This window comes from Bufo bufo, chromosome 3 (genome assembly GCF_905171765.1).
Source record: "Bufo bufo chromosome 3, aBufBuf1.1, whole genome shotgun sequence".
In the NCBI taxonomy this organism is placed as follows: Eukaryota; Metazoa; Chordata; class Amphibia; order Anura; family Bufonidae; genus Bufo; species Bufo bufo.
This window is the reverse complement of record NC_053391.1, coordinates 674,432,764-674,450,329: the sequence shown is the minus strand read 5'-3', so window position 1 is coordinate 674,450,329 and position 17,566 is coordinate 674,432,764. Positions and strand designations below refer to the sequence as shown.

The 17,566-nt window shown below is 45.0% G+C and overlaps 3 protein-coding genes across 4 annotated transcripts in view; 2 read left to right on the top strand and 1 right to left on the bottom strand.

Annotated features, from left to right (window-relative positions):
* Nucleotides 1–730: 730 nt before the first annotated feature.
* Nucleotides 731–14,541, bottom strand: LOC120996460 (P2X purinoceptor 7-like). Of its 2 annotated transcripts, none has more exons than XM_040426374.1 (4): nucleotides 14,473–14,541; nucleotides 10,493–10,584; nucleotides 6,294–6,625; nucleotides 731–1,043 (listed from the first exon to the last, which is right to left on the bottom strand). In XM_040426374.1, exons 2-4 carry the CDS (start codon nucleotides 10,553–10,555, stop codon nucleotides 854–856), a joined length of 585 nt encoding a protein of 194 aa, XP_040282308.1. In that variant the 5' UTR covers nucleotides 10,556–10,584; nucleotides 14,473–14,541; the 3' UTR covers nucleotides 731–853. The 2 variants fall into 2 exon arrangements, with proteins under 2 accessions (XP_040282308.1, XP_040282309.1); XM_040426375.1 differs by having other exon boundaries at nucleotides 14,414–14,500.
* LOC120994035 (shematrin-like protein 1) lies at nucleotides 11,785–12,688 on the top strand. The gene is made up of 2 exons (XM_040422497.1): nucleotides 11,785–12,088; nucleotides 12,141–12,688. The coding sequence occupies exons 1-2, from the start codon at nucleotides 11,785–11,787 to the stop codon at nucleotides 12,686–12,688; spliced, it is 852 nt and encodes a 283-aa protein (XP_040278431.1).
* Nucleotides 14,542–14,552: 11 nt separating the features above from the next.
* Nucleotides 14,553–17,566, top strand: part of EED (embryonic ectoderm development) — a 31,515-nt gene continuing 28,501 nt past the window's right edge. Inside the window, exon 1 of the mRNA XM_040426373.1 lies at nucleotides 14,553–14,704. Within this exon, the coding sequence (XP_040282307.1) occupies nucleotides 14,600–14,704 (105 nt within the window). The 5' untranslated portion in view covers nucleotides 14,553–14,599. The remainder of the gene's footprint in view (nucleotides 14,705–17,566) is intronic.

Sequence of the window (17,566 nt, the reverse complement as noted above, 5' to 3'; positions counted from 1 at the left end):
GGGCGGGGGAACAGCCTTCTCGGGCGGGTGCTGCCGTTAGTAACACACTTCAATGTATGAGATTTTATGTGATAGACCAACACAAAGTAGCAAGTATGTGTGAAGTGAAAAGAAAACGATACATGGTTTTCAAAATGTTTTAAAAATAAAAATCTGTGTCATGCATTTGTACTCCCCCTGTACCCTGATACCTCTACATAAACTCCTGTGTGACCAAATTGCCTTCAGAAGTCACCTAATTAGTAAATAGAGTCCACCTGTGTGTAAGTTATCTCCAGCTGTTCTGTGAAGGCCTCAGAGGTTTGTTAGAGAACATCAGTAATCAAACAGCATCATGAAAACCAAGGAACACGCCAGACAGGTCAGGGATAAAATTGTGGAGAAGTGTAAAGCAGGGTTAGGTTATAAAAAAAAATAAAAAATATCCCACGCTCTGAACATCTCACGGAACACTGTTCAATCCATCATCTGAAAATGGAAGGAGTATGGCAGAACTGAAAACCTACCAAGACATGGCCATCCACCTAAATGGACAGCCCAGGCAAGAAGAGCACTTATTAGAAAAACAGCATAGAAGCCCATGGTCACTATGGAGGAGCCTGGAGTCCGACCCACTGATCAAATATTGATGACCTATACTGAAGATAAGTCATCAATATCAAAATCCTGGACAACCCCTTTAGGGAAATGGTGTGTTTGTGAAATGATATCACACCCAGAGAGTCCAGGCTTTATAGAACTGCAGTTTATTAAACTATCAACAAAATAAAACTTTATTAAAAAAATAGCACAAATGAACACACAAGCCATCTCTGTAGAGAATAATAACCGATGAGAGAAAGCACAGACATCTTCACTCCCAGGCCATGGATTCTGCAGGGGGGTCTCCTGTGAATCGGAACCCAGTGAAGACGTTCTGGAGACCGGGGAAGGCGTTTCTTACTTTATGCACCACACAGGCCGGGATGGGCTTCTTATCTCCCTCGCCCCGGTAGCCGTGTATCCACGCTGAAAAAAAGCGGTAACATACCCTGCGGAGATATCTGGTGGGAAAAAAACAAAGTATGAGCCATTCATTTACTGAGGATCAAGTGTTAAAGGGGTATTCCCATCTGGGATAAACCAATAATGTCAGATAGGAGCTGGTCCCAGAGGTAGGACCCCCATCTATCACCAGAAGGGGTCTCTGTTCATTGCCTATGGGAGTTCTGAAAGTAGCCGAGAAGTTCACAGTGGTGAATGGAGAGCATACTGCGTAAGCGGGTGCGGCTGCTCTCTATTCACTTCAAGGGTCGTATTCTGGAGATAGGAGCGGGTGCCAGACACACGACATATGCCATCAATGTCCCAGATGGGTATACCCCCTTTAAATCATGTACATTCTAGCTAGATGAAAATTACCTGTGTATTATAGTGCATGGGGAAGAGCGGAGTCTCATCCTCTACATAATGGACAGGGACCTTACACGTGTGGCCAATCCTGCAGGGGGCGGTAGAAATGCACAGTGCCGCGGAATATGCCGGCCTATATGTATGGCCTGTTTCACACTTTGCATGTGTTCCTGATGGAGTCCAAAAGACCTCTGAAGCGTCCTTACCGCCAGAGGTCACATTACATATTTTGAGCAAGGTAAAAACACCCCTCTTAGGCCGGGTTCACATCTGTGTTGTGAACTCTGACGCTTCTATCCGGTCACCGCATCCAGCGTACATGGCGGCTTTCAGACGGAAAAAAAATGCTACATGCAACGTTTTCTGTCCGGCCAATAAAGTGAATTGGGATCCTGCATTGTGCGGTGGTATCTGGCTACGGAGGAGACGGGAACTCCAGCAGATGTGACCCCAGCTTTACAATTTCTAAGGAGTTCATAGATCGATAGATAATAGATAGATAGATATGAGATAGATAGATAGATATGAAATAGATAATAGATAGATAGATATGAGATAGATAGATAGATAGATAGATAGATAGATAATAGATAGATAGATAGATAAATAGATAGATATGGGATAGATAGATATGAGATAGATAGATAGATAATATATAGATAGATAATAGATAGATAGATAAATAGATAGATAAATAAATAGATAGATATGAGATAGATAATAGATAGATAGATAATAGATAGATATGAGATAGATAGATAATAGATAGATAGATAATAGATAGATAGATTAATAGATAGATAGGAGATAGATAGATAGATAAATAGATAGATAGATAATAGATAGATAGATTGATAGATAGATAATAGATAGATAGATATGAGATAGATAAATAGATAGATAGATAGATTGATAGATAGATAATAGATAGATAGATTAATAGATAGATAGGAGATAGATAGATAGATAAATAGATAGATAGATAATAGATAGATAGATTGATAGATAGATAATAGATAGATAGATAGATAAATAGATAGATAGATAGATTGATAGATAGATATGAGATAGATAGAAGTAGAAATAGCCAGCAGCACTCCGAGATATTAAAGGCAAACGTTGGTTTATTAGACCCAAAGTCAAGCTTGACTTTGGGTCTAATAAACCACCGTTTGCCTTTAATATCTCGGAGTGCTGCTGGCTATTTCTACTTCTAGCTTATTGGACCTAGGTGCTGGTCCACATTTGCCGGACGTGCACCCCTCGTTCACACAGTGTGCTGCCTCCTCACTTTTTCAATTAGATAATAGATAGATAGATATGGGATAGATAGATAGATAATAGATATATAGATAATAGATAGATAGATAGGGGATAGATAGATAGATAATAGATAGATAGATAATAGATAGATAGATAGATAGAAAATAGATAGATATGAGATAGATAGATAGATAGATAGATATGAGATATAGATAGATAGATAGATACAGAGATAGATAGATAGATAGATAGATAGATAGATACAGAGATATGAGATAGATAGATAGATAATAGATAGATAGGAGATAGATATGAGATAGATAGATAGATAGATAGATAGATTAATAGATAGATATGAGATAGATAGATAGATAGATAATAGATAGATAGGAGATAGATATGAGATAGATAGATATGGGATAGATAGATAGATAATAGATAGATAGATAGATAGATAGATAGATAGATAATAGATAGATAGATAGGAGATAGATAATAGATAGATATGAGATAGATAGATAATAGATAGATAATAGATAGATAGATAATAGATAGATAGATAATAGATAGATAGATATGAGATAGATAGATATGAGATAGATAGATAGATAGATAGATAGATAGATAGATAGATAGATATGAGATAGATAGATAGATAGATATGAGATAGATAGATAGATAGATATGAGATAGATAGATAGATATGAGATATAGATAGATTAATAGATAGATAGATAATAGATAGATAGATAGATGATAGATAGATGATAGATAGATAGATAATAGATAGATAGATATGAGATAGATAATAGATAGATAGATAGATAATAGATAGATAGATAATAGATAGATAGATATGAGATAGATAGATAGATAGATAGATATGAGATAGATAGATAGATAGATAGATAGATATGAGATAGATAGATAGATATGAGATAGATAGATAGATAGATATGAGATAGATAGATAGATATGAGATAGATAGATAGATAGATAGATATGAGATAGATAGATAGATAGATAGATAGATAATAGATAGATAATAGATAGATATGAGATAGATAGATATGAGATATAGATAGATTAATAGATAGATACAGAGATAGATAGATAGATAGATAGATAGATAGATAGATAGATAGAGAGATATGAGATAGATAGATAGATAATAGATAGATAGGAGATAGATATGAGATAGATAGATAATAGATAGATAGATAGATAATAGATAGATAGATATGAGATAGATAGATAGATAGATAGATAGATATGAGATAGATAGATATGATATAGATAGATTAATAGATAGATAATAGATAGAAGATATGAGATAGATAGATAAATAGATAAATAGATAGATTAATAGATAGATAGATAGATAGATAGATAATAGATAGATAATAGATAGATAGATAGATGGATAGATAGATAGATAATAGATAGAAGATAGATATGAGATAGATAGATATGAGATAGATAGATAGATAATAGATAGATATGAGATATAGATAGATAGATACAGAGATAGATAGATAGATAGAGAGATATGAGATAGATAGATAATAGATAGATAGATAATAGATAGATAGATTAATAGATAGATAGATAGATAATAGATAGATATGAGATAGATATGGGATAGATAGATAGATAGATATGAGATAGATAGATAATAGATAGATAGATATAGATAGATAATAGATAGATAGATATATAATAGATAGATAGATATATAATAGATAGATAGATATATAATAGATAGATAGATAGATAGATAGATAGATAGATAGATAATAGATAGATAGATAATAGATAGATAGATAATAGATAGATAGATAAATAGATAGATAGATGATAGATAGATAGATAGATAGATGATAGATAATAGATAGATATAGATAATAGATAGATAGATAGATAGATAGATAGATATATAATAGATAGATATAGATAATAGATAGATAGATAAATAGATAGATAGATGATAGATAGATAGATATGAGATAGATAGATAGATAAATAGATAGACAGGAGATAGATAGATAGATAGATAGATAGATAGATGATAGATAGATAATAGATAGATAGATAGATAGATAGATAGATAGATAGATAATAGATAGATAATAGATAGATAATAGATAGATAATAGATAGATAATAGATAGATAGATAATAGATAGATAATAGATAGATAGATCGATAGATAATAGATAGATAGATAGATAGATAATAGATAGATCGATAGATAATAGATAGATAGATAATAGATAGATAGATAATAGATAGATAGATAGATAATAGATAGATAATAGATAGATCGATAGATAATAGATAGATAATAGATAGATAGATAGATATGAGATAGATAATAGATAGATCGATAGATAATAGATAGATAATAGATAGATAGATAGATAGATAGATAGATAGATAGATGATAGATAGATAGATAGATAGATAGATAGATAGATGATAGATAGATAGAGTACAGGCAAAGAGGCAGTTCTCCGGATGGCATGAAAAAAATAGGATCCCTTTATTTATCAAATGCACTTAGGTGAATGCAGGGATTCTACTTTTTTTATACCATCTGGAGAACTGCCTCTACTTTATACATTGTGGGTCTTCAGTCTGAGATTTTTGAGGGTTTTTTTTGCACCTGGACCTTCAATTGGAGTGCATGATATCATATCATAGCTCAATATACTATCCCTGCAGAACCATATACCACAGTGCAGCACAATATACCATCCCTGCAGAACCATATACCACAGTGCAGCACAATATACTGCCCCAAAAGTTGTCCCTCTGTGGTGGCCACCAGTTGCTGACATTTTCTGTCCTCCTCCTCCAGCTTAGGCCTCTTGCACACAAACTTTTTTTTTTCCCGTTTCTGTTCCGTTTTTTGGGTTCAGTATACGGAACCATTCATTTCAATTGATCCGCAAAAAAAACTAAACAGAAGGTACTCCGTATGCCTTCCGTTTTTCCATTCAAAGATAGAACATGTCCTATTATTATCCGCATAACGGACAAGGATAGGACTGTTCTATCAGGGGCCAGTGGAATGCACATGGTCGTCATCCGTATTTTTTGCGGATCCGTTTTCTGCAGACCGCAAAATACTGAAAAAGCCATACGGTCGTGTGCACGAGGCCTTAGGAGGTGATATGTGGCCACAGCAGTTGAATTCCGGAGGGCATGTGCGGTTGCTGGTTGAGTACATGAGTACCTGTTTCTGACAGCTCATTATGTACCCGGCCAGTGGCAGAGAGGAGGGCTTGGGCGCCCCCCTGGGGCAAATTTCCCTTTAAGGTCTAAGGCCAATCTGCCGCTTGCCGGGAGCACACTGGCATAGTAAAGCTGATGTCCTCTGGAGCGGCCGTGTCTGTAGGGGCGTCACTGTGCCCTCGGCCTGGCTCTTTAGGACGTTCCTCTAGGATCAGCTGCACGTATACAGAGTCTGACAACACAAGCCATTTTTCACAAGGAAACCCACTGAAAGGAGGCATACGGAGGCACAACAGCGGTGCCTCATAGAAATCAGTGCTGCACTTTGCCTCCATACAACCCGAGTGCAGGACGCCTAATCAATATATATCTTTCAGGAGGAATCGCTGGTTAAGTAATTACCTATTCTTCTCTGCATCTGGAGGCGGAAACCTGTGAATGATGCGTAAATTAATATTCACAACCTCTTCATTCTGGCAGAATAACTTGAAGAGCGGGTGCTCGGTTATACAGCTCCTGCCTTCTAGGTGACCCTTGATTTTTTCAATCTCTTTACAGCAGACCGATTCCATCTCGGTGGGCAGCGATATGCAGTTGGCGCACTGGCACCAGCTCGTGTTCATTAGACGGACCGGCGCCGGCTGCTCTAGTGCCGATGAACCCGCTTCCTGTAGTATGACGGGACTGGACGGACACAAGTGTTTAGCTTCTGACAGATCCGGAGATCTTGATATCTGTAATAGACACATATATGACTCTATCAATAAGGACCATGTATTTACAGCGGTCTCATGTGTGACAACCTGTGGAAAGACAAGCTAGAGGAGTTGTCAGCAACCTACTGGAAATAAAACAGGACCCGGGTCTTCAGGGACAGGGCAAAAACATCTCGTCTTGCCAGAAGACAGGGATTGACGAGATGTCTTGCCCTGTCAATCAAATGGGAGAGTGGAGTTTAGAGAGGACCAGGGATTATTTGTTGTGGTGCTCCTAGCACTACACCAGCCCCTTGGTGCTCCTAGCACTACACCAGCCCCTTGGTGCTCCTAGCACTACACCAGCCCCTTGGTGCTCCTAGCACTACATCAGCCCCTTGGTGCTCCTAGCACTACATCAGCCCCTTGGTGCTCCTAGCACTACGCCAGCCCCTTGGTGCTTCTAGCACTATGCCAGCCCCTTGGTGCTCCTAGCACTACGCCAGCCCCTTGGTGCTCCAACTAACTCATTTGCATAAATATAAAAGTAATGATATCTCCACACCGGTACAAGCTAAAAACAAAACAAATCTATCGATTTAATCAGCACGATCAACCCTACCAGGCAATATGACTGATTTTATAGGGTTGATCATGCCGTCAGGTGCTCTTAAGATCAGTCAACCTGAACCGACCACAAAAAAATGTCTCATCACAGATCAGCCTCTAAAATAAAATCAAACCCCAGACCAGAAAAAAAGAGAAAGGTTCAGAAGCTCGCCAGCTTCAGGACATTGTGCGCCAGTCCCAGAAGTAGTTCCACTCCTGATGGTACTGCCACCATTACAGTCGACTCTCCTGCAATGCATCTATGGCAGCAGGTCTGCGGGGCCCTGACAGCTGGGGTCCCTGTTCAGGTTTCAGACCGCCAGTTGAGTACCCCTGGTCTAAAGACGTCTCTTTGCTCGTTTTGCTACAATGTATCAGTCAGGAACCAGGGCATTGTCTAGACCGGATACAATGTATCCACTTCTCAGCAGGACTAGCAGTGTACACGATTACTGCCTCTGAATGCATGCAAGGGTGTTCTCGTTCATGCACATCAAGCAGAGATCTTAAATTAAAGAGGTTTTCCCCAGGCTAGGTCATCAGTGGAGGTCCGACTCCAGGCACCCCCACTGATCAGCTGTGGCCTCCTCATAGCTTACCAAGCACAGCGCTGTCCATTGTGTAGTGGCTGTGCTTGGTATTGCAGCTCAGTCCCATGTGAACGTGATGTCAACATGGAGTGCCGCGGCCTCTTCAAACAGCTAATCGGCGGGGGGTCGGGAGTTGGACCCCCACCGATCGGATACTGATGACTTATCCTGAGGAAAATAGAATCACATATGGTACATACGGCGCCCTTCAGCACAGCCCCTAAACATATAAAAATCCTACACCAGGCCCAAACAACTAAATAAAGATAGGGGGCGCTAGGATAATACAGAGGAGACTATTTCGCCATCCATGACATCAGGTAAAAGAGGTGTGAACAGCGTCTTACATTTGGAAATGTAGAAGGATTTGGAGCAGGCATCCTCAAACTGCGGCCCTCCAGCTGTTGCAAAACTACAATTCCCAGCATGCCCGAAAAGCCTACAGCTATCAGCCTACAGCAGGGCATTCTGGGAGTTGTAGTTTTACAACAGCTGGAGGGCCGCAGTTTGAGAATGCCTGATTTGGAGGGTCTGTCTTACCTTCTTGCTGCACTGTGGAATATCATACTTGTCAACTCTTCCAAAACATCTGGGGGGCTCCCGGAAAAAGAGGAGACCTCCCAGAAGAGTTGGCAATTCTCCCAGGCCCTGCTTGCACTTTATCTGTATGTGGCGTCAGGATGCTGCGGCATCAGACTCAACCCCGATGACCCAAACAGTGCATTGAAGGGGGGGAATGTGGAAAGGAGGAGTGGCCATATATAGAGGGGCGTGACCTGTCAAAAAGGGACATGTCTTCAGGAAGAGCGTCTGGCTGCAGCGGGTGTTTGGTCTGCTTGCTCGGTACTTCTGGCAGCCAGGAACTGAGGGGAGCACAGGAGCAGGTACAGTCCTGATCAAAAGTTTAAGACCACTTGAAAAATGGCAAGAAATCCTATGTAGCATGGCTGGATCTTAACAAGGTTCCAAGTAGAGCTTCAACATGCAGCAAGAAGAAATGGGAGTGAGACAAAACATTTTTTGAGCATTCAATTTAATCAAAACAACGAATAAACTGAAACAGGCTGTTTTTCAGCTGATCAAAAGTTTAGGACCACACCTCCCAAAAAAAACTAAACCCCCCAAAACAGAAATCCAACTTCCAAACATGAACTCAGTAATGAGTAGCTCCGCCATTATAGTTTCGGCATGCTTGATGCAAGCGTTTCCATGAGGTGAGTGGGAACATTTCTCCAAGTGGTGAAGACGGCCCACGAAGGCCATCTACTGTCTGGAACGGTTGTCCATTTTTGTAAACTTCCCTTGCCATCCATCCCCAAAGGTTCTCAATTGGATTTAGATCAGGGGAAGACGCAGGATGGGCCAAAAGAGTGATGTTATTCTCCTGGAAGAAGTCCCTTGTCCTGCGGGCATTGTGTACTGTAGCGTTGTCCTGTTGAAAAAGCCAGTCGTTACCACACAGACGAGGGCCCTCAGTCATGAGGAATGCTCTCTAACATCTGGACATAGCCAGCGGCCGTTTGACGCCCCTGCACTTCCTGAAGCTCCATTGTTCCACTGAAGGAAAAAGCCCCCCAGATCATTATGGCGCCCCCCTCCACTGTGGCGCGTAGAAAACATCTCAGGTGGGATCTGCTTGTCATGCCAGTAACGTTGGAAACCATCAGGACCATCAAGGTTAAATTTTTTCTCATCAGAGAATAAAACTTTCTTCCACCTTTGAATGTCCCATGTTTGGTTCTCTCTTGCAAAGTCCAAACGAGCAGTTCTGTGGCGTTCAAGGAGACGAGGTCTTTGAAGACGTTTTTTGTTTTTGAAGCCCTTCAGTCTCAGATGCCGTCTGATGGTTATGGGGCTGCAGTCAGCACCAGTAAGGGCCTTAATTTGGGTCGAGGATCGTCCAGTGTCTTGACGGACAGCCAATTGGATCCTCTGGCTCAGTGTTGATGACATTTTTTTGGGTCTTCCACTTGACTTTTTTGTTCCATAACCCTCAGGATCATTTAAGAAATTCCAAATGACTGTCCTACTGCATCCCACCTCAGCAGCGATGGCGCTCTGTGAGAGACCCTGCTTATGCAGTTCAACAACCCGACCACGTTCAAAAAGGGAGAGTTTTTTTGCCTTTGCCATCACAACGTGTGACTACCTGACAGAAAATAACAATGAATCCACATCTTTGCACAGATTTGGCATTTTAAAGGCATGTGGTCCTAAACTTGATCAGCTGAAAAACAGCCTGTTTCAGTTTAATCGTTATTTTCATTAAATTGAATGCTCAAAAAATGTTTTGTCTCACTCCCATTTCTTCTTGTTGCATGTTGAAGCTCTACTTGGAACCTTGTTAAGATCCAACAATGTAAAATATTATTTTTTGCCATTTTTCAAGGACTGTATGTGGGGTGCCTGGGAGATTTGTCCAGGAGATCACCCCTTTTTTCCAGGAGTCTTATGTATGTGTGATATGAGTTATATGTGTGGATATCGGGGCAAATAACGTAGATGGCGATATCAGATCTGCATGAAAACACTGCAGGAAACAAACCGGGACGTGCTGTCAACATGGCCATGTTTTATGGATAGATTTGCCAAAATTTGCAGATCTTGACTGGTTTGTCCAAATAATAGTTTCCAAGGACAGATGGAAAGGCGGCCATGTTGCTCCCGATTGTTCACAATGCTCTGTATATGGAGTAATCCCACTTACCGGATCCTCTGAAGACACGGCTGGTACGATTATGTCATCTTCTAGGTCCTTAGTGTCCGCCATTTAATTTTTTATAAAATTCTCCTTAAATTCTGAAAAATAGAATAAAATAAACACAAGATTGAAGGAAAATGGCAGTGGAGATGTCCCTGTACAGGTGGCGGCTGTTTTCAGGCTGGCGACTGATCGTGGAGACGTCTGCACTTCTGATCCCAGCTATTTCTGCATTATAAGGGGTCTCCTTTATATTCTCTTTGGGAGTGCCAGAGACCGCCGAGTACAGCGCTCAGCTACCTCCGTCAGTCTCAGAGTGGAACGGGGGTCCCACCAGTTGAAATTCAACAGATCAGATAGTGAGAACTCCCATCTGGACATCCATGGTTCATCCACAGGATATGCCATAAATGTCCGATAGGAGTCGGTCACCAGAATCGCCAACTGGTGGCCGCGCTCGGGTAGCTCTCTCTCCATACTTCAATGGGACTTCCCGAAAAAACAGCAGAGAGGATTTGCCATTAAAGGGGTATTCCCACCTCAGACAATGGGGGGCAGATCGCTAGGATATGCCCACCCAGAGGTGGGACCTATCTCTAAAATGAAGCCGGCAAAGTGGTGGCCGGCAGTGTCAGGTCCGGCCACCACCAATCGTTCCTATTGGCTCGCTCGGCTAATTTCAGAACTGCCGACGGCAGTAGCCGAGCCAGTGCTCAGCTATTTTCGGCAGCCCCATTGCCGGCTGGATTTATGAGATAGGTACCGGGTCCCAGAGGTGGAGGACGCCACAATGGAGGCATGTCCTAGCAATATGACCCCATTGTCTGAGATGGGAAAACCCCTTTAATATCTTGGTACAAACCATTCAAAGGAGTTTTCTGGGACGTAGATCCTCAGGATTGCTATCAATATCAATTCGGTGGGGGTCCGACATCCTGCATCCCAATGAACAACTGTTTGGGAGCCGCAGGAAACCATACAGTGGATGGAGCTGGAAGCTGTGACATCACCGCGCCGGCTACAGCGCAGATCTGTATTTAGAGATTTGCTCCGGTCTGTGAGAGCTAGGCGCAGCAGGCACGGCAACGTCACCGCCTGACGCCTCCCTGCGCTAAACCATTAGTCGCAGGGTTAAAGGACTTGTCCAGTTTCAGGAGGAAACCGAAAAACGCTCGTGATCCAGCTGCAATAAAGAATAGAGTGTTACTTACCTGACAGCTCCCACAGGCAGACATCATGTCAACGCGTGACTGCTGCAGCCAATTACTGGCCTGTACACCACGTACGGTGTCTACGCCATGTACACCACATACGGTATCTACGCCGCGTACGGCATCTACGCCACGTACACCACGTACGGTATCTACGCCATGTACACCACGTACGGTATCTACGCCATGTACACCACGTACGGTATCTACGCCACGTACACCACGTACGGTATCTACGCCACGTACACCACGTACGGTATCTACGCCACGTACACCACGTACGGTATCTACGCCACGTACACCACGTACGGTATCTACGCCACGTACACCACGTACGGTATCTACGCCACGTACACCACGTACGGTATCTACGCCATGTACACCACGTACGGTATCTACGCCATGTACACCACGTACGGTATCTACGCCACGTCACCACGTAGGGTATCTACGCCACGTCACCACGTACGGTATCTACGCCACGTCCACCACGTACGGTATCTACGCCACGTACACCACGTACGGTATCTACGCCACGTACACCACGTACGGTATCTACGCCACGTACACCACGTACGGTGTCTACGCCACGTACACCACGTACGGTGTCTACGCCACGTACACCACGTACGGTGTCTACGCCGTGTACACCACGTACGGTGTCTACGCCGTGTACACCACGTACGGTGTCTACGCCGTGTACACCACGTACGGTGTCTACGCCGTGTACACCACGTACGGTGTCTACGCCGTGTACACCACGTACGGTGTCTACGCCGTGTACACCACGTACGGTGTCTACGCCGTGTACACCACGTACGGTGTCTACGCCGTGTACACCACGTACGGTGTCTACGCCGTGTACACCACGTACGGTGTCTACGCCGTGTACACCACGTACGGTGTCTACGCCGTGTACACAACGTACGGTGTCTACGCCGTGTACACCACGTACGGTGTCTACGCCACGTACGGTGTCTACGCCACGTAGACCACGTACGGTGTCTACGCCACGTACGGTGTCTACGCCGTGTACACCACGTACGGTGTCTACGCCATGTACACCACGTACGGTGTCTACGCCATGTACACCACGTACGGTGTCTACGCCATGTACACCACGTACGGTGTCTACGCCATGTACACCACGTACGGTGTCTACGCCATGTACACCACGTACGGTGTCTACGCCATGTACACCACGTACGGTATCTACGCCGCGTACGGTATCTACGCCGCGTACGGTATCTACGCCATGTACACCACGTATGGTATCTACGCCATGTACACCACGTACGGTATCTACGCCAAGTCACCACGTAGGGTATCTACGCCAAGTCACCACGTAGGGTATCTACGCCACGTCACCACGTAGGGTATCTACGCCACGTCACCACGTAGGGTATCTACGCCACGTCACCACGTACGGTATCTATGCCACGTCACCACGTAGGGTATCTACGCCACGTCACCACGTAGGGTATCTACGCCATGTACACCACGTACGGTATCTACGCCATGTCACCACATACGGTATCTACGCCATGTCCACCGCGTATGGTATCTACGCCATGTCACCACGTACGGTATCTACGCCATGTCCACCTCGTACGGTATCTACGCCATGTCCACCTCGTACGGTATCTACGCCATGTACACCACGTACGGTATCTACGCCACGTCACCACGTAGGGTATCTACGCCACGTCACCACGTAGGGTATCTACGCCACGTCACCACGTACGGTATCTATGCCACGTCACCACGTAGGGTATCTACGCCACGTCACCACGTAGGGTATCTACGCCATGTACACCACGTACGGTATCTACGCCATGTCACCACATACGGTATCTACGCCATGTCCACCGCGTACGGTATCTACGCCATGTCACCACGTACGGTATCTACGCCATGTCCACCTCGTACGGTATCTACGCCATGTCCACCTCGTACGGTATCTACGCCATGTACACCTCGTACGGTATCTACGCCATGTCACCATGTATGGTATCTACGCCATGTCACCACGTACGGTATCTACGCCATGTCCACCGCGTACGGTATCTACGCCATGTACACCTCGTACGGTATCTACGCCATGTCACCATGTACGGTATCTACGCCATGTCCACCGCGTACGGTATCTACGCCATGTACACCCCGTACGGTATCTACGCCATGTCCACCGCGTACGGTATCGACGCCATGTCACCACGTACGGTATCTACGCCATGTCACCACGTAGGGTATCTACGCCACGTACACAACGTACGGTATCTACGCCATGTCACCACGTACGGTATCTACGCCATGTCCACCGCGTACGGTATCTACGCCATGTACACCACGTACGGTATCTACGCCATGTCACCACGTACGGTATCTACGCCATGTACACCACGTACGGTATCTACGCCATGTCACCACGTACGGTATCTACGCCATGTACACCACGTACGGTTGTATTTCACACTGCGGTTTTGACAGCGGAATTTGACGCCGATTCTGCACCAAATCCTTTTGTCAAAAACTGCCATGGAATTGCCTGTGAAAGTTTTGGAGCCCTCCAAACTGCAGATTCATTTTCAGTGGGGAGGCAGATTCCGCTCCAAATTCCCCTGTCAAAAACCGCCTGTGTGAACAGCTCCCTGAAAGCCTTGGGAGGTCAAACTAATTACTGTAAATGAGTTGATGATAAAACAACAGGCCAAACCTTAAAGGGTTAAACGCCCCCCCACTTGTATTTTCCCTACGTTCTTCCATAATCCATACCTCGGGAAGTTGCTCATTCGAAAGCGGAGGTCTCGGAGTCGCGCATGCGCGCCGTGGCTCCGGGCGGTCAGGTCACGTGCTCGCGGCGCGGGCGCGTCCGAATGACGTCACGCCGAGGCGCTGGAAGATGTCCGACGCTTCCGGTCGTGCGGCGGGAAACGAGATGCCGGCCAAGAAGCAGAAGCTGAGCAGCGACGAGAACAGTAACCCGGAGTTGTCTGGGGATGAAAATGTGAGGAAAAACGCGCGGTGGGAACGGGGGTCGAGGTTGGGGCATCTGACTGTTGGTTTCGGTATTTCTCACTGTGCAGTATGCTGCCCGCTCACCTCTCAGAGCAGCCAGCCTCATGTGTTGTGGTACTACAGGTCCCAGAATGGCTGGTTCCGCATCACAGGGACGTTTTCGGTTATGCTGTGACTTGTAGTTCCACACGGCAGGGCACATGCTGGGACTTGTAGTTCCACAGTAAGTAGACGATCGCAGGCTGTCTGTGAGATGTATGGCCTCTGTTATAGAGGTGCTAGGCTGGTAAACGAGAGGGTTTCCATTCGCTGACAGCATGCAGAGTCCAGCTGACTGATAGCAAATCATAGAAAGATCATAACTTTCCATTACACAGCAGAGAATGGGGGACCAGGCTCCCCAGTCTTCAGGACTGGTTGAGATCCCCCTATCGCCTCCCCCGGAGTGCTGTGACAGAGGCGGTATGTTCAACTATGGCATGATTAGAATGCTTGTGGTTTTCAGGATCTCTGCTTACTGTCAGTAAATGGAAAAGCTCTTGGTTAGGTCCAGAGGTTCTGCTGTTTGTCTGACTAAAGGGCGCCGTCAGTCTGGATCAGGGGCAAAATTAAAAAGTACCCTTCCCAGTCCCAAGTTTTTTTAATAAGCTCTCCATCCCTGTGAATATCAACCAGTGCAGCCACTTCCCTGCCTCCCCATGAACCCAGCAATGTGTCCCCGTCCTCTGCCCAGGCCTGCGGAGTTCACTGGGTGCTGCCTGCTCGATCCCGCTCCTTTTCCTAGCGCTCACTCGCACACTGGCGGTGGACTTCCTCTTGGCAGTGCGCTCTACGCATGGTGTCAGCCCTGCCCACAGGCTTCTCACTGGTTGACCATTGGGTGGTCCGCGACAGCAGGGTGCAGCACCTCAGACCATGTTCTGGTGAGGATGAGTCCTATGGAGCAGCGTCCCCGAGCAGCGGCTACAACCTCCGTGGGGGCTCCAGCTGTGGAAACACTACAACTCCCAGCATGCACAATTACTTAGCTGTTCTCCGAACTCCCAAGGAAGTGAATTGAGCATGCTGGGAGTTGTAGTTTCACTACGGCTGCAGTCTTGGAGGTTATTGACCCCCTTGTTCTACAGCAACATTATACAGAATCTGGGGGGGGGGGGGGGGGGCAGGGTAGTTTCTTACCAATTTCTTTTGTTACCTGTGAATTACACCAAGGTGACCTGTAGGGCCCGTTCACAACTGTGACGCTGACGTCAGGATGTGTGTACAGCGTGTGCTGAGCTTTTTCGTCATCGTGAAAAATATGATTAAAGGGGGTATCCCCATCTGGGACATCGATCTCAGAGAGGTGGAGGTCCCATCTCTTGGACCCGCTAAGTGAAGTAGAGCGCACCGTGCATGCTTTCCATTCATACCTATGGGAGATCTGAAAATAGCTGAGCCAACACCATAGTGGTGAATGGAGGGTGGCCGCGCATGCGTAGTGCGTTATCCTTCACTTTGGGGACCCTGTTTGGGAGATAGGTGCAGGACCCACTCCTATCTGACATTACACCATCAATGTCCCAGATGAGAAGACCCCTTTAATCTTCTACCTTTTCTGTTTTTACCTCTTTGGATAAGGGTACTTTCACACTAGAGTTTTTCTTTTCCGGCATAGAGTTCCGTCCTCGGGGCTCAATACCGGAAAAGAACTGATCAGTTTTATCCCCATGCATTCTGAATGGAGAGCGATCCGTTCAGGATGCATCAGGATATCTTCAGTTCAGTCATTTTGACTGATCAGGCAAAAGATAAAACAGCAGCATGCTACGGTTTTATCTCCGGCCAAAAAAACCTGTAGACTTGCCTGAATGCCGGATCCGGCATTTTTTCCCATAGGAATGTATTAGTGACGGATCCGGCATTCAAAATGCCGGAGTGCCGAATCCGTCCTTCCGGCCTGCGCATGCGCAGACCAGTAAAAATGTGAAAAAAGATACAAGACAGATCCGCATGACAAGCGGAGAGACGGATTCGTCCTTGCAATGCATTTGTGAGACGGATCCGCATCTGGATCCGTCTCACAAATGCTTTCAGTCAGCGGCGTATCCGGGGGGCAGTTCTGACGACGGAACTGCCCATCGGATCACTCTGCCGCAAGTGTGAAAGTAGCCTTAGAAAAGTTTGTTGCGTTGTTGTTTTTTTAGGACATATTGTGCCCTTTCTCTGTCAGGACCTGTTCGTCTGTGTTGGAGACTCCATTGCAGATTCCGCCAAAAAGTGGACAAAAAAGTCAGACACGCAGGACTCCCCTGCCCCTTCCGAAACAGACCCCCAAACGGGCCCCATTATAGTCAGTGTGGCCTGTTCGGCTCCATTGGTTTCTGTCTCTCCTCTAACGGAGCCGAACAATAAAAATAACTAGTGTTGGTGTGAACGTGGTCTTATCTCTCATGAATATGTCCCCACGACGCTCTTACGTGGCTTCAGACAGACGTTCTAAGCCCCCACCCCAAAAAAATGCTCTAGTTTTGGACCAAAATAACACTGCGGCCAGATGTTCTGTACTTGCCATTAGGAAATGATAAAATGCTGCGCAAACACTGGTTTAAAGGGGTTCTCCGGGCTTTTTCTATTGATGACCTATCCTCAGGCTATAGGGGTAAAAACACAAATTAGACGGGGTCACATCAGGTTTTCGCCCTACGTTTAACATATACATTGGGGGAGAGGATGCAAAAGCATGATGTACTACGATTTTACATCCTGCAGCGTCCAGCAAAAAAACCGATGTTAACATATATGGAACTAACGGATGGCGCTGTATGTGTTGAATGTAAGGCTACCTTCACACTGGGGTTTTGGCTTTCCG

What these genes read in the sequence shown, in the direction of transcription:
- LOC120994035 (XM_040422497.1), top strand. Translation starts at nt 11,785, where the DNA reads ATGTACACCACATACGGTATCTACGCCGCGTACGGCATCTACGCCACG. An exon ending in CGCCATGTACACCACGTACG is followed by an intron (nt 12,089 to 12,140) that starts GTATCTACGCCA and finishes GTCACCACGTAG; the next exon opens with GGTATCTACGCCACGTCACC.
- LOC120996460 (XM_040426374.1), bottom strand. Translation starts at nt 10,555, where the DNA reads ATGGCGGACACTAAGGACCTAGAAGATGACATAATCGTACCAGCCGTG. An exon ending in CCGTGTCTTCAGAGGATCCG is followed by an intron (nt 6,626 to 10,492) that starts GTAAGTGGGATT and finishes TGTCTATTACAG; the next exon opens with ATATCAAGATCTCCGGATCT. An exon ending in CCAGATGCAGAGAAGAATAG is followed by an intron (nt 1,044 to 6,293) that starts GTAATTACTTAA and finishes TTTTCCCACCAG; the next exon opens with ATATCTCCGCAGGGTATGTT.